The sequence below is a fragment of the Zalophus californianus genome, chromosome 3, assembly GCF_009762305.2.
Source record: "Zalophus californianus isolate mZalCal1 chromosome 3, mZalCal1.pri.v2, whole genome shotgun sequence".
NCBI classification, from domain to species: Eukaryota; Metazoa; Chordata; class Mammalia; order Carnivora; family Otariidae; genus Zalophus; species Zalophus californianus.
The window spans coordinates 162984294-163001402 of NC_045597.1; the positions used below are offsets into that span (position 1 = coordinate 162984294).

At 38.7% G+C, this 17109-nt stretch overlaps 1 protein-coding gene across 4 annotated transcripts in view; it reads left to right on the forward strand.

Moving 5' to 3' along the window:
- Window positions 1-17109, forward strand: part of LOC113919920 (cytochrome P450 20A1) — a 75409-nt gene that overhangs the window by 30740 nt on the left and 27560 nt on the right. For all 4 annotated transcript variants that reach the window (XM_027589895.2, XM_035726661.1, XM_035726660.1 and 1 more), the window contains 2 exons: window positions 3050-3217; window positions 9249-9327. In XM_027589895.2, the coding sequence (XP_027445696.1) occupies window positions 3050-3217; window positions 9249-9327 (247 nt within the window). The remainder of the gene's footprint in view (window positions 1-3049; window positions 3218-9248; window positions 9328-17109) is intronic.

Genomic DNA, 17109 nt, shown 5'->3' on the forward strand with positions numbered 1-17109 from the left:
ATTCTGGAAAACAATATGGAGGTTCCTCAAAAAGTTAAAAATAGAACTACCCTATGATCCAGCAATTACACTTCTAGGTGTTTACCCAAAGGATATAAAAACAAAGATTTGAAGGGGTACATGCATCCCGACGCTTATAGCAGCAATATCAATGATAGCCAAACTATGGAAAGAGCCGAAATGCCCATCAACTGATGAATGGATAAAAAAGTGGTACACACACACACACACACACACACACACACACACTGGAATATTACAAAGCCATTAAAAAATGAAATCTTGCCATTTGCAGCAACATGGTTGGAGCTAGAGTGTATTATTCTAAGTGAAATAAATCAGAGAAAGACAAATACCATATGATTTCACTCATGGAATTTAGGAAACAAAACAGATGAACATGTGGGAAGGGTGGAAAAAGAGAAGGAGGCGAGAGGCAAAGCATAAGAGACTTTTTAAAAGAGAGAGCATGAGCTGGGGGCAGGGGCAGTAGGAGAAGGAGAGGGAGAGAAGCAGACTTCCCACTGAGCGTGGAGCCTGACTTGGATTGATCTCACGACCCTGAGGTTATGACCTGAGCCGAATTTAAGAGTCAGATGCTTAACCAACGGAGCAACCCAGGCACCCCAAGAGACTCTTAGCAATAAAGAACAAACTGAGGGTTGATGGAGGGAAGTGGGTGGGGGATGGGCTAAATAGGTGACAGGTATTAAGGAGGGAACTTGTTATGATAAGCACTGGGTGTTATATGTAAGTGATGAATCACCAAATTCTATTCCTGAAACCAATATTACACCATATGTTAATTAACTAGAATTTAAATAGAAATTTGGAAGAAACAAAAAAGAATGTAATAGGATGCATAAACATAACAATAAATTTTCAAAGTTGTGATAGTGGCATATGTGTAGTCAACAAAATAGATAATGTCCAGAAAAAATCCCAAGTTCTTAATGGGAATCTGTGTATGATGAATGGCATTTCAAATCTGTGGAAAAAAGACATGTACTTAAGTGTGATACAACAATGTAAGCATTTTGAAAATTAAGTGAACAAATAAATCAATGGAATGCACACTTTATACCAAGGTAAATTCTCCTTTAAATGTAAGGATCAAGGTAAAGGCTTGGCATTGACATGTGATACTTGGAATAAATTCAAAAAAATGGCTCAACACTAAGATCATAAATTCTGAGTGTGTAGCTTTGTCACATGGTATTTGGCCTGACGACTTACTTAAAAAGGATTAGATATTCAGGAATAAATAGACTGAGTGATGAAGAAGGTAAGGTCTGGCACTTTAGTATCTTAGTGGGTGAACACTTAACACTCAGTTGGGTTTCCCAGTTCTGTGCTCGAATCTGAGATGGTTGCAAGTTACATACTTTTCCTAGAGTTTTGAGATAAAATCCCATGTTTATTAAGGAAAATAGTGTTTTCTGAAGCAAAAGAACTTTGATGTGTGACAAAGAAATCTTATGGGTTTGTTTTATATCTATTAATATGTTTTATTTTTTCTACAAGAAAGCTTGTTTACTGCCAATATTTACCTTACACATTTGGAACTTACATGGTTATCTATAGTCAAACTTAAATTGGCTCTTCTAATTTTGCCAAGAAATAGCCTCACTTTAATGGTTTGTTTCCAAAATCTTTTTTCACCTTTTAATATAAAGTTATGTGAACTTCAGTAATAACATAGAATTCTAAGTATTTAAAGTATCTGGGATTATTTTGTTCATAACATGAAAGTAATTTTTAAATTATGTAATTATGTTCTGTTTTAATCATTATCTTCCTGTTTTCTTCATACTTCACCCATCTCAAAGAGTTTCCTTAAAGTATATTAACTGGTTCAGTGGTGCTTGGGTGGCTCAGTCGTTAAGTGTCTGCCTTCAGCTCAGGTTATGATCCCAGGGTCCTGGGATTAAGTCCCGCATCAGGCTCCCTGCTCAGCAGCAAGCCTGCTTCTCCCTCTCCCTCTGCCTGTAGCTCCCCCTGCTTGTGCTCTCTCTTTCTCTGTCAAATGAATAAATAAAATTTTTAAAATAAAATAAAAAATAAAGTATATTAACTGGTTCAACTCATTAATCTTGATACTATGGAATTATTAAAACTTCTCTTTCTCAAAAAAAAAGTATTATTTTCCAGATATGTCACTTTAAATTGGTATAAACCTATGTGGTGAGATTCTTTTTCATTTTGAACATTTATTTTCTGAATCATAACAATTTTAATCCTTTATACTGTGACAAAACTTCCATGGATTTGATATGGGAAAGGAACTTAAATTTAAGTATATTACCTCACAAAACCTTTCCTCCATATGTGACATGGGTATAATTATCCCTATCAGCGCAGCCACACAAGGTAGATGTCATCTGCTTTTACCTGTTGAGACACCTGAACCTTGGAAGAGTCAGGCAAATTGCCCAAAGTCACATTGCTTCTGAGTGACAGAGCTAGAAGGAAAACCAAGGGTTTTCTGACTCCAAAGCTTTTGATCTCTTTACTACCCATTGTTTTTATTCCATAAGGAATTTAATAAATATTTGTTGAATGAAGGAATGACAGAGACTGAGAGGTTTCTGTCATTGAAGCATGTGTAAGGTTTTACACACTCATGTTTATTGATTACCGTATCACAGGCACCGTGATGAATATTTATTTATTATTTACTTTTATTTATTATTTATTATATATATTTAAAATTTAGAACCTTTTTAATTTTTAAATAGAGACAGATTTTAGTCTCTTAATTTCTATTAGGTTTAAGGTTTTTCCAGCTCTTGAACTTTTAATTTATCTTTTTTGTTTTTATTATTGTGGTAGTTGTTTTGTTTTGCAAATCAACCCTTTGATAGAATCTGAACCAGAACCATTGAGGGTATAACTATACGCGAAGCCACTGTTAGCCAGACAAATTAAATAAACACCTGAATGTTTACTTTGATTAGAGTTGAACTGTGAAATTAATCTGCTTGCTGATTTTTTCCAAGATTTAGCAAGAGGAAATAATAAATCGTTGTGGTTTTCTGTTCTTTTTCAGCTTTCAGAAGAATTATTAGATAAATGGCTCACCTACCCAGAGTCCCAGCATGTACCCCTCGGCCAGCATATGCTTGGTTTTGCTATGAAGTCTGTTACACAGATGGTAATGGGTAGTACATTTGAAGATGATCAGGAAGTCATTCACTTCCAGAAGAATCATGGCACGGTAAGTCTTGGGACAAGTTTAAAATTATTCTTTCATCAAATTGGATAGTGTAATAATGTAGACTTTACCTCTCAAGAAGAAGGTTTAGGATCTTGTAGTGGAGAATTTTCTTGTTTTGGGCTAAAATAGCAGTGCAAGCAAAGATAATTGTATTTCTAAAAAATGTAAGAATTACTTTTTTTAAGGAATTTTTGAAATTTAAAAAGCATCTAAATTTCCTAAAGAAATTTCCTTTTAATACTTATCAAGTATGTTATAAAATAATACTGAATTCTAGAATAAAGAGAAAAACTTTAATAGAACTAGGCTATGTCCCATATAGAAAGAAATTAAAGCCAGTGGAACATTAAGATGTTAATGAAACGAATATGATTTGAAGAAAGGCTAATTCAGTCTAAAATTGATTTACTTTTTTTTCTAGATTCACATATGGAATTTATTTTATTCTCTATTTTTATTAGTTTCAGTATTAATTTACTTAATCCCAATGTTAATTTATTTGGTTCAAATAATACTTGGGTTGTTTTGCTGCATTTTGGGTCTCTCAGAAATTATTTCTTATTTTATTCAAATCTACAAAAACATTTTCGTTAAATAATCAAGATAATGTGTTTAGAACAAAAATCACTAGAAACTGTGGCTTAACACTCTCTTATTGTTTAATATACTTTTCCCCATTAAAATGGTTTAATTACATATGTCTGATGATTACAAAATACATGTTTCTTATCAACATATTCAGGAGTGTAAAAATAAAGGTGGAAAAATCACTCTAAAATGAGGAGAAAGAAAATACCAGCATAAAAACATACAGAATAGGTCATTCTGGAAATAATACTGGATGTCTTTTTTAAAAAATGCTATCTTGGGACGCCTGAGTGGCATTCACTTCCTAGACTAGTCTGTGTACCCAGGCAAAATAAATTGGTTAAGGAATTCCTAAAATGTCTTCATATTTTAATGAAGAATCAACTTTTGACTCAGTTATTGTCTGATTTTTTTTTGCATGTTGACAAGATAGCACTTTTTTAAAAGATTTCATTTATTTGTCAGAGAGAAAAAGCACAAAGCACGGGGAGCGGCAGGCAGAGGGAGAAGCAGGTTCCCCACTGAGCAGAGAGCCCGATGTGGGACTCGATCCCAGGACCCTGGGACCATGCATGACCTGAGCCGAAGGCAGACGCTTAACTGACTGAGCCACCCAGGCGCCCCAACAAGGGTATTCTCTTAAATAGTGACAACACAGTTTTCAAACTTGGGAAATTGAACATTCAAACGATACTGTTATCCACAGCCCATATTCAGATTTCTTCACTTTCAGTGGTCAGACCTCTTTAATGTGGAAGAGTTCCTCAGTTTTTCTTTGTTTTTTGACCTTGACATTTTTTAAAAAACAAAGGCCGGTTATTTTGTGCAGTGTCTCTCAATTTGGGTTTGAGTAGATTCAAATTATGTATTTTTGGAATCTGGTATTCTCTTAACAATACTAGAAGTTGTCAAAGGGAAGTTTCCAGACCATAAACATGACTTAAGTTCCTTCTTCAAATGATGGGTTTTTTTTAATAATTTTTTATTGTTATGTTAATCACCATACATTACATCATTAGTTTTTTTTTTTTTTTAAAGATTTTATTTATTTATTTGAGAGAGAGAGAATGAGAGACAGAGAGCACGAGAGGGAAGAGGGTCAGAGGGAGAAGCAGACTCCCTGCTGAGCAGGGAGCCCAATGTGGGACTCGATCCCGGGACTCCAGGAGCATGACCTGAGCCGAAGGCAGTCGCTTAACAACTGAGCCACCCAGGCGCCCTACATCATTAGTTTTTGATGTAGTGTTCCATGATTCATTGTTTGTGCATAACACCCAGTGCTCCACGCAGAATGTGCCCTCTTCAATACCCATCACCAGGCTAACCCATCCCCTCACCCCCCTCAAATGATGTTTTAATGTCTGAAGCACCACAGTGTTGCTGTTGTCCTATCATGCCACCAGGAATAATAATCAATTTATGCATGCAGAGGCAATGACAACTGCATATGACTGCTGCTTGGTTGACAGCAGTTGAGATGCCATCACTTGCAGGACGTATACTGATTTCACAGGTGTCAAACTGAAAAACGTACTCATCACATATAGTTGTATACTGTGTTTCTGAAATGTGCTCTGAAAACTTGTCCCAGTTATTTTCCCACCAACATTAGTGTGCTCATTCCCTGACATTTAGAGTTATTGGTCCTTTAAATATTTGCCTATATAATAAGTCAAAAATTGTATTTCATGATTATAATTTTTATTTTTTATTGTTTACAAGGTTAAACATCATTTAATATTTTTATCAAACATCTGTGTTTCAATTTGTGTTTTGTGGGATACTTTCTTATGTTCTTTGCCATATTTCTGTTGATGTGTTTTTTACTAATCAGAAAGAGCTCCTTATTTTTTTTTAATTTTATCTTTATTTTTTAAAGTAAACTGTACACCCAGCGTGGGGCTTGAACTCATGACCCCGAGATCAAGAGTTGCATGCTCTACTAACTAAGCCAGCCAGATGCCCTAAGAGCTCTTTATTTTTATCTCAGTTTTCATTTATAGGATTTTAAAAAAAGAAAGGCTTTATTTTTTAAAGCAGTTTTGGGTTTATAATAAAACTGAGAGGAAAGGGGCGCCTGGGTGGCTCAGTTGGTTAAGCATCCAGCTCTTGATTTCAGCTCAGGGCAGGGTTGTGAGATTGAGCCCCATATTGGCCTCCATGCTGAGTGTGGAGCCTGCTTAGAATTCTCTTTTTCCCTTTCCCTCAAAAAAAAAAGGAAGGAGGAAGATACAGAGATTTCATATACCCCTTTCATATACCCCGTGCTTCCACACATGCATAGCCTTCACCATTATTGACATCACTTACCAAAATTGTGCATTTTTTTCTAAGGATGAACCTGTATTGACATATCATAATTACCCCAAGGGTTCACAGTTGGTATTGTACATTCAGTGGGTTTGGACAAATGTATAATGACATATATCTATCATTATAATATCATACAAAGGATTGTTACTGCCCTAAAAATCCTCTGTCTATTCATCTCCTGCCTCCTCTTTCTGGCGAGCACTGACCTTTTTTAAAGATTTTTTTTTTTTAAAGATTTTATTTATTTATTTGACAGAGAGAGAGATAGCGAGAGCAGGAACACAAGAGGGGGAGTGGGAGAGGAAGAAGCAGGCTTCCCACCGAGCAGGGAGCTTGATGTGGGGCTTGATCCCAGGACCCTGAGATCATGACCTGAGCTGAAGGCAGACTGTTAACGACTGAGCCACCCAGGCGCCCAAACACTGACCTTTTTATTGTATCCTTAGTTTTGCCTTTCTAGAATGTCATATAGTTGGAATCATTCTAGTATGTAAACTTCTCAGATTGGCTTATTTTTCACTTACATTTAAGCTTCATCCATGTCTTTTCACGGCTTGATAGCTCATTTCTTTTAGCACTGAATAGTGTTGCATTGTCTGGATGTACCACAGCTCATCCATTCATCTACTAAAGGACATCTTGGTTGCTTCCCAGTTTTGGCAGTTATGAACAAAGCTTCAGTGAACAGCTGTGTGCAGGTTTTTCTGTGGACATAAGTTTCCAGCTCCTTTGGGTAAATACCAAGAGGTGTGATTGCTGGTAAGAGTATGTTTAATTTTGTAAGAAACGGTTTTTGAGGATTCTATTGATGTATCCTCTGGCTCAGAGGTTCTTTACTAAGCTGTGACCAGTGTAGTAATAAGCCTATGAAAGGCATTCTTCATTTCTGCTACAGTGTTTTTTATCTCTAGCATTTCTTTCTGGTGGTTAGGATTTCCATCTCTCTGCCTACATTGCCTGTCTGTTCTTGCATGCTGTGTACTCTATCCTTTACCTAAGGATCCTTTAGACCCTTAGCAGCATATTAAGCAGAGTTGTTTTAAATTCCTGGGGGCACCTGGGTGGCTTCGTCAGTCGGGCATCTGACTCTTGGTATTGGCTCAGGTCATGGTCTTGGGTTGTGAGAGCAAGCCCCACGTCAGGCTCCGTGCTGGGCGTGGAGTCTGCTTGAGGTTCTCTTTCCCCCTTCCCCCTCCCCCCACCTCCCCCCCTGCCCCTGCTCGCATGCTCTAAATTAATTAATTAATTAGTTCTTCATCTGATAATTCCAATGTCCCCTCCATATATTGTTCTAATGCTTGCTCTGTTTCTTCAAATTGTATCTTTTACCTTTTGGTATCCCTTGTAATTTTTTTATTGATCCCTGGACAAACCGGGTAAAACAAACTGGTGTAAATAGGCCTTTAGTAATGTGATGGTGAGGTGTGAGGAAAGGGGAAGCATCCCACAGTCCTATGATTATGTGTCAGTCTTTTAGTGAGCCTGTGCCTCTGGATCGTAAACTTCATAAGCGTTTCTCAGTTTTTTTTTCCCCCTCCCCATTTGGGTGGGACAGGATGGCTTCCTTCTTCCTTCTTCCACCTGAAATGCTGGCTCTGACTGGAGTTGGATATTTCCCTTCTCCTAGGCAGTTCGGCTCTGACAAAACCGCAGCCTGTTAGGCTCTGAGGGCAGGCCTTGTTAAGAACAGAGTGCTCTGGTTTATTTCAGATTAGTTCCTTTTTCAAGGAAGTTTTTTTCAAGCTTCCCTGCTAGAATCCCAAGGGGGAGTTTCTTCATTATTTACTGTGGGAACCTGGTTGAGCTCTTAAAGGTAAATCTCACAATATTTTTTGGGGGGCGGGGGTTGGGACTATGATTGGGTCTCCCTGGAGTTTTTAATTCTCAGTGTTGTATATACTGAACCTCCAGCTGTTTGTTAATTACAGTTCAGGTTTTCCTACCCCAGGACTGGGTCCTGAGGTGGTTTCTGCCTGTGGGTCTCTGCTTCGGTAAGAGATAACTCCCTGATTTCACCTGTCTCTTTAATCTTGGGCCCTGTCCTATCTTCCTGTTTTCCCTAGTTTCTTTAAACCCTGGGTCCTCTCCTGTCTTAGGGTCCAAGAAGAGTTGTTGATTTTTCAGTCTGTTCAACTTTTTGTCATTGGAATGGAGTTGCTAAATGAATGCAGCTTTCTCATCATTAATTTATGCCCTCTGCTCTGTCATGCTTAGAAAGTCCTTTCCCGGGGCTCCTGGGTGGCTCAGTCAGTTAAGCGTTTGCACAGGTAATGAGCTTGGGGCCCTGGGATTGAGCCCCACATTGGACTCCCTGCTCAGTGGGATGGTCTGCTTCTCCCTCTCCCCTTGCCCCTCCCCCCTGCTCATGCGCACTCACTCATTCTCTCAAATAAATAAATAAAATCTTAAAAAAAAAACTCCTTTCCTGCTTTAGGGATATATATAAACATTTACTATACATTTTCACAGTACTTTTAATAGTTTAATTTTTCACATTAAAGAGTGTGTAAGGTATATCTTTGTAAGGTAAGAGTTAAGGACTCTTACTATTAATAATTATTCAAATATTTAGCATTGATTAATGAGTGTTATATTCTTTCTCTACGTTCTTTCACAGCTTTTAAATAAGCTAAAGTTTTTTTCAGGGGCTAATTATCCAGTTTTGAAACAACTGGTGCCTGTTTTATTGTTTACTATCTCTAAACCCTAGACTAATTTTTAACCTTTTTTCTGGATCTCAGCCAGTGCTTATCAGTATCACAGGTGAAGTAAAAATTTGGATTTCCCTATGAATTTTATTCATCCACTGGTGCTGTTATAGTAAAAAATTGAAAATTGACGCTACTGCCACATCCTTTTCTTCCCCATTCCTATATCTTTTAAAGAAAAGAAACTTGTGACTTTCTAGTTATAATTAGTTTTAAAGTGCCCTGACTGAAATTATTAAAATATATTTGCACTCTAGACTCTGAGACTATGGAGTAAATCATTATGCAGCCCACTTAAAAGGGAGAACTTAATTATCAGATCTGTTGGTAAGATAGGAATTTCCCAATTACTGGCTTAGATTGCTTGGTATTACTTAGAAAATCTACTTTACTAGATAACAAGTATGTTTTCCTATTTTCAGGTTTGGTCTGAGATTGGCAAAGGCTTTTTAGATGGATCGCTTGATAAAAGTACAACTCGGAAAAAACAATATGAAGATGGTAAGTTTTGCTACTCTTAAATTATAGTAAGGATATGTGCCCCAATTTTAATATGGTCATCTCTGAATCATGAGATTATAGGTCATGTATATTTTCTATCTTTATGTTTTTCTCCTACATTTCCTATATTAGAGGTTTTTCTTAAAAGAGAGGAAAAAGCAGTAAATCAATAAATGAAACTCTAATACTCACTATAGAATGAGGCTGGTATAGCCTACAGGAAAATGTAAGGGTGCAATCCTGGGAAAGCAATTTGATAATACATATTAAGAGTCATAAATAATGGGGGTGCCTGGGTGGCTCAGTCCGTTGAGTGGCAGCTTTTAGCTCAGGTCATGATCCCAGGGTCCTGGGATCAAGCCCCACATCGGGCTCCCTGCTCAATGGGCAGCCTGCTTCTCCCTCTCCACCATTTGTGCTCTCTTGTGTTCTCTCTATCTCTCTCGCTCCTCAAATAAATAATTTTTAAAAAAAGAATGCTTTAAAAAAAAGTCATAAATAAAGGATAAAATTATCTAAGAGAAGAAAAAAATCATGAATATTTTTTTGTAGTGCTGTTTCTATAAATAGAAAATCAGAAGCAATCTAAATGTCCAACAATATAGGAATTGCTAAATCATACCAGCTTAGATATTGTATAGATATTTGTAAAAAATGTAGGAACATAAAAATTCTTGCTATTATAACATTGAGTAAAAATATTCCCAGGTGCCTGGGTGGCTCAGTCGGTTAAGTGTCTGCCTTCGGCTCAGGTCATGATCCCAGGGTCCTGGGATGGAGCCCCACATCAGCCTACCAGCTCAGCGGGGAGCCTGCTTCTCCCTCTTCCTCTGTCTCTCTGTGCTCTTTCTGTCTCTGTCTCTCTCTCTCAAATGAATAAATAAAATATTTGAAAACATTTTCAGGGGCGCCTGGGTGGCTCAGCTATTAAGCGTCTGCCTTCGGCTCAGGTCATGATCCCCGGGTCCTGGGATCAAGGCCTGCATCAGGCTCCCTGTTCAGCGGGAAGCCTGCTTCTCCCTCTCCCACTCCCCCTTCTTGTGTTCCCTCTCTCACTGTGTCTTTCTCTGTCAAATAAATAAATAAAATCTTTAAAAACAACAACAACATATATTTTCAAAATTTGGGGGCATTGGTTACAACTTTATATCTACACAGAAAAATAGCAGTTTTAGTTTGATAGCTCCACAGAATTCTTCTTCTTTTTTTTTTTGGTTGTGTATCTTCTATCAGTAACTTAATGATTATAGTGCTTTAATACTTTTATTTTGAGCTGCTTCGATTCCTTTTTTGGAAGTAGGGTAAATTAAAATACATGGGCTATGTTGGAACAGTGGATTATTTTCCATATATAATAGTGTTGCTTCCATTACTGTCATCCTTCATTCTTTAAATAAATGTTTGTGGTCTGTATGTGCTAGGCACTATTTTATTTTGTGTGAGGGAGACAAAATTCCCTGCCCTCATGGGGCTTACGATTCTAGTGATTCCCTTGATGTCCAACACAAGTCCAAAAAAGCCAATGCACTCTGGTTTTTATTGACATTGTGATTATCTTGATGGATGCATTAGGACTAATTCCCCTTAATAAAAAATGTATTTCACAAATATTGGTTCAATTAATCCAAAATGAAAATTAATAATTTATGCCCTGTGATTCTAAATAAGAGTAGATTATCTAACATGATACGTTTCTTGGGTTGTAACATTGGTGTAAATCAAATTTTTATTGAAAATGATTCTCTTTTTGGTATTTATGTGAGTAGGAAGCCATGGCTGGATCAGTGCATCTTTTGTTTACGTGAGTCATTCTTAACCTGGTCTGTACATTAAAGTCACCTTCAGAACTTAAAACAAAAAAAACTGAAGATCAGGCCCCACCATAAACCAGTTTATTCAGAGTCTAAGAGAGAGGTGCCCTGGGCATCAGATATTTCTGTGAAATCTGTGCAGATTATCCTGATGTACTTGTAGGGATGAGAATGTACAGCAGTAGTTACCAGGCTTTGCTACACATTGAATCTTTTAAGAAGTATGGGGGTGCCTGGCTAGTGCAGTCAGAAGAGCATGTGACTCTTGATCTCATGGTCATGAGTTCCAGTACCATCCTGGGTGTAGAGATTACTAAAAAAAAATTAAACTATAAAAAAATAATAAATATTGACATCAGGCTTCCATTCCTAAACATTTGGATTTAATTTGAATGAGGTGTGACTCATACTTTATGATTTTTTTTTTTTTTTGAGAGTGAAAGTGGGGCGGGGGGCAGAAGGAGAGAAAGAGAATCTTAAGCAGACTCCATGCCCAGTGTGGAGCCCAGTGTGGGGCTGGATCTCACGACCCTCAGATCATGACCCAAGCTGAAATCAAGAGTCAGATGCTTAACTGGCAGAGCCATCCAGGTGCCCCTGCTTTACAATTTTTTTAAAAAAGCTTCCTAGGTGATTCTGATCTGTGGCAAAATTGGGAACCATTGCATCACAGTGTTAATAATTTTTCATTTTAATCACTAATGTATTACATTCATGCAATTCTATAATTAGTGAATATCTATAATATTCTGGTATGTTTTTGGTGCTGGGGAGATGTTGATAAATAAAACAAAAATTGTAGTGGGAAGCAGCAGACAATAATCTACATAAGTAAACTGAATAGTGTTTTTTTTTGAAGTCTTTATTCATTCATTTGCCAGAGAGAGAGAGGGAGAGTACAAGCAGGGGGAGTGGCAGGCAGAGGGAGAAGAGGCTCCTTGCTTAGCAGGACTAAGCATCAACTAAGGATCGATGCGGGACTTGATCCAGGATCCTGAGATCATGACCCAATCCAAAGGCAGACCCCCCACCATCTGAGCCACCCAGGTGCCCCTTAATAGTGTTTTAAAAGATGAAAAGTTCTATGGAGAAAATTAAATCAGGAAGGGAGATAGGGTGTGCTAGGGATGGGGAGGTTGCAGTTTTGAATAAGGTTATTAGGAAGGGCCTCACTAAGATTAGGTGACTTATAACACTTGCAAGAGATAAGGAGATCACTCACTGCAGATCATGTGGCTATCCACATGTCCAAAGGAAGAAGATTCTATGTAGAGGGAAAGTAATTGCAATGTTCTGGAGATGGGAACTTTTTGGCTGGAGTGGTCAGTCAGAAGAGGAATAGAAGAGATGAGGCCAGAAAGACTGGGGAGGAGGGACAGATTTTGTCTGGCTTGTATTTCATTGTATGACTAGGTTGTTACTATGAGATAGGAAGCCACTGGAAGATTTTAGCAGTTATAATCTGAGTTTTGTGGGTTTTTTTTAAGATTTTATTTTTAATTTCTACATCCAATGTGGGGCTCAAACTTACAACCCTGAGATCAAGACTTGCATGCTCTACTGACTGAGCCAGCCATGCGCCCCAATCTGAATTACATTTTTAATGGGTCACTCTGGCTGCTGTGATAGATTATAGGCACGTAGAGCAGAAGCAGTGAGACTAATTCAGGGGCTGTTGAAATGAACCAGGCAAGAGAAATAATGTGACTTGGACTAGGTGGTAGGCAGCAGAAAATAGAGAATGAAGGAAGAAAAAAAGGAAGAGTAATTTTGTATTTTGAAGTTAGAACACAGACATTAGCTCACAGGTTAGTTGTATGGTATAAGAGAGAAGGAGACACCAAGGTTTCAGGCCTGAGTATTTGGAAAATGAAGTTGTTAGGGAGATAGGGCAGACTTGGGAAAATCCACTTTTTGCTGGGGAAGATCAAGAGTTCATTTGTAGATATGTTTAATAGGCTTCAGACATCTAAGTGGAGATGCTAAGTTCGTTGTTAGATAGATGAATCTGGAGTTCAGGGGAAAGAAGTGCAAACTGGAAATATAAATGTGGAGTGTTCAGTCCATTGGTTGTATTTAAAGCCTTGAGACTAGTGACCATCAAGGTAATGAATATAAATAGAAAAAGAAAAGAGGTCTGGCGGGGGAGGAGCAAGATGGCGGAGGAGTAGGAGACCTAAATTTCATCTGGTCTCAGGAATTCAGCTAGATAGGGATCAAACCATTCTGAACACCTACGAACTCAACAGATCAGAGGAAGGAATAGCAGCAACTCTCTGAAGAGAAAAGCGACCACTTTCTGGAAGGTAGGACGTGCGGAGAAGTGAATCCGAGGTGATATTCGGGAAGATAGATGGCAGGGGAGGGGGCCTCCGTTAGTCGCTACCGGCAAGTGATAGAGCAGCGGAGCACAAAATCAGAAATTTTAGAAGTCGACTCTGCTGAGGGATGTTGCTCCAGTGGCTAAGTGGGGGGTGGAATCCTCGCTGGGAGAGTGTGGTCTCAGGACCCTCAGGGTCACAAAAAGACCGGGGGTGCCTGAGTGCAGCAGAGCTCCCAGGTATCGGAGCGGGGAAGCTGGCTGCAGAGACGGAGCCGAGGAGTGGGCTCTCAGCTCAGGGTTGTCATAAACCGTGATCCGTGGCACAGTCAGGCCACTGCTCTTCCAACAGGGACCCAACAAGCGGCAGATCCGGGGAGACTCCTCTTCCTCCCCAGGGAGGAGCGGTGCAGGTGCGCATCGCAGGGATCTGCTGGGTTTGGAGACTCCACATGGGGTTGTGAGCCAGAGATAGAAACGCTTGGTCACAGGCCGGGTGAGCACGCAGTGCGGCCAGAAATGGGGGAGACGGGAGTGATTGACTGCTTTTCTCTGCAGGCGCACTGAGCAGTGGGACCCCGAGTTTTTGGCTCCTCCGGGGTGGAGATTGGGAGGCCGCCATTTTCATTCTCCTCCTCCAAGGCTGTACCGAAAGCTTGCAGGGAATAAAAGCTCCTGAGAGCAAACCCGAGCAGATTACTTAGCCTGGACCAGCAAGGGCGGGGCAATTCCGCCTCCAGCAAAGACATTTGGAAACCATATATATATATATATATATATATATATATATATATATGTTTTTCTTTCTTTAAAATTTTGAGAGGCACTTTCTTCTAACAGACCCAAATACTCCTGAAATGTAGTGTGTGACACTGAGCTGTACACCAGCCTGATCATATTTGATCATATTCTGTTTTTATGTTTGTTTTTAACTTTTTCTGTTTCTTTTTTCTTTCTTTCTTTCTTTCTTTCTTTCTTTCTTTCTTTCTTTCTTTCTTTCTTTTTCTTTCTTCCTTTCTTCCTTTCTTTCCTTTCTTTCCTTTCTTTCCTTTCTTTCCCTTTCTTTTCCCCCAGTTTCAGGTCTCTTCTGATTCATTTAGTGTATATTTTTCTGGGGTTGTTGTTACCCTGTTAGCATTTTGTTCTCTCATTCATCTATTCTACTCTGGACAAAATGACAAGATGGAAAAAATCACCTCAAAAAAAGAACAAGAGGCAGTGCCGACTGCCAGGGACCTAATCAATATGGACATTAGTAAGATGTCAGAACTAGAGTTCAGAATGACGATTTTAAAGTTAGCTGGGCTTGAAAAAAGTATGGAAGATATTAGAGAAACCCTTTCTGGAGAAATAAAAACTAAAATCTAACCAAGTCGAAATCAAAAAGGCTATTAATGGGCACCTGGGTGGCTCAGTTGGTTAAGAGACTGCCTTCGGCTCGGGTCATGATCCTGGAGTCCCGGGATCGAGTCCCACATTGGGCTCCCTGCTCAGCGGGGAGTCTGCTTCTCCCTCTGACCCTCTTCCCTCTCGTGCTCTCTATCTCTCATTCTCTCTCAAATAAATAAATAAAATCTTTAAAAAAAAAAGGCTATTAATGAGGTGCAATCAAAAATGGAGGCTCTAACTGCTAGGATAAATGAGACAAAAGAGAGAATTAGTGATAAAGAAGACCAAATGATGGAAAATAAGGAAGCTGAGAAAAAGATAAACAACTACTGGATCACGAGGGCAGAATTCGAGAGATAAGTGATACCATAAGACAAAACAACATTAGAATAATTGGGATCCCATAAGAAGAAGAAAGAGAGAGAGGGGCAGAAGGTATATTGGAGCAAATTATAGCAGAGAACTTCCCTAATACGGGGAAAGAAACAGGCATCAAAATCCAGGAGGCACAGAGAACCCCCCTCAAAATCAATAAAAATAGGTCAACACCCCGACAGTTAACAGTAAAACTTATGAGTCTCAAAGACAAAGAGAAAATCCTGAAAGCAGCTCGGGAGAAGAGATCTGTAACCTACAATGGTAGGAACGTTAGATTGGCAACTGACCTGGCAGGCCAGAAAGGACTGGCATGATATATTCAGAGCACTAAATGAGAAAAATATGCAGCCAAGAATACTATATCCAGCTAGGCTATCATTGAAAATAGAAGGAGAGATAAAAAGGTTCCAGGACAAACAAAAACTAAAGGAATTTGCAAACACAAAACCAGCCCTACAAGAAATATTGAAAGGGGTCCTCTAAGCAAAGAGAGAGTCTAAAAGTAACCAGACCAGAAAGGAACACAGACAATACAGAGTAACAGTCATCTTACAGGCAATACAATGGTACTAATTTCATATCTTTCAATAGTTACCCTGAATGTAAATGGGCTAAATACCCCAATCAAAAGACACAGGGTATCAGATTGGATTAAAAAACAAGACCCATCGATATGCTGTCTGCAAGAGACTCATTTTAGACCCAAAGACACCCCCAGATTGAAAGTGAGGGGGTGGAAAACCATTGACCATGCTAATGGACACCAAAAGAAAGCTGGGGTGGCAATCCTTATATCAGACAAATTAGATTTTAAACCAAAGACTCTAATAACAGATGACGAAGGACACTATATCCTACTTAAAGGATCTAACAATTGTAAATATCTATGCCCCTAACATGGGAGCAGCCAATTATATAAGCCAATTAATAACAAAAGCAAAGAAACACATCAACAGCAATACAATAATAGTGGGGGACTTTAACACCCCCCTGACTGAAATGGACAGATCATCTAAACCAAAGATCAATAAGGAAATAAAGACTTTAAATTTCACCCCCCCCTCACTGAAATGGACAGATCATCTAAACTAAAGATCAACAAGGAAATAAAGACTTTAAATTTAGACACACTGGACCAAATGGACTTCACAGACATATTCAGAACATTCCATCCCAAAGCAACAGAGTACACATTCTTCTCTAGTGCCCATGGAACATTCTCTAGAATAGATCACATCCTAGGTCACAAATCAGGTCTCAACTGGTACCAAAAGATTGGGATCATTCCCTGCATATTTTTAGACCACAATGCTTTGAAACTAGAACTCAATCACAAGAGGAAAGTCAGAAAGAACTCAAATACATGGAGACTAAGGAGCACCCTACTGAAGAATGAATGGGTCAACCACGAAATTAAAGAAGAATTAAAAAAATTCATGGAAAGAAATGAAAATGAAAACACAACTGTTCAAAATCTTTGGGATGAAGCAAAGGCAGTCCTAAGAGGAAAGTATATAGCAATACAAGTCTTTCTCAAGAAACAAGAAATGTCTCAAATACACAACCTAACCCTACACCTAAAGGAACTGGAGAAAGAACAGCAACTAAAGCCTAAACCCAGCAGGAGAAGAGAAATAATAAAGATCAGGGATGAAGCAAAGGCAGTCCTAAGAGGGAAATACAAGCCTTTCTCAAGAAACAAGAAAGGTCTCAAATACATAACCTAACCTTATACCTAAAGGAGCTGGAGAAGAACAGCAAATAAAGGCTAAACCGAGCAGGAGAAGGGAATTAATGAAAATTAAAGCAGAAATCAATGAAATAGAAACCAAAGAACAGTAGAACAGATCAACGAAACTAGGAGCTGGTTCTTTGAAAGAATTA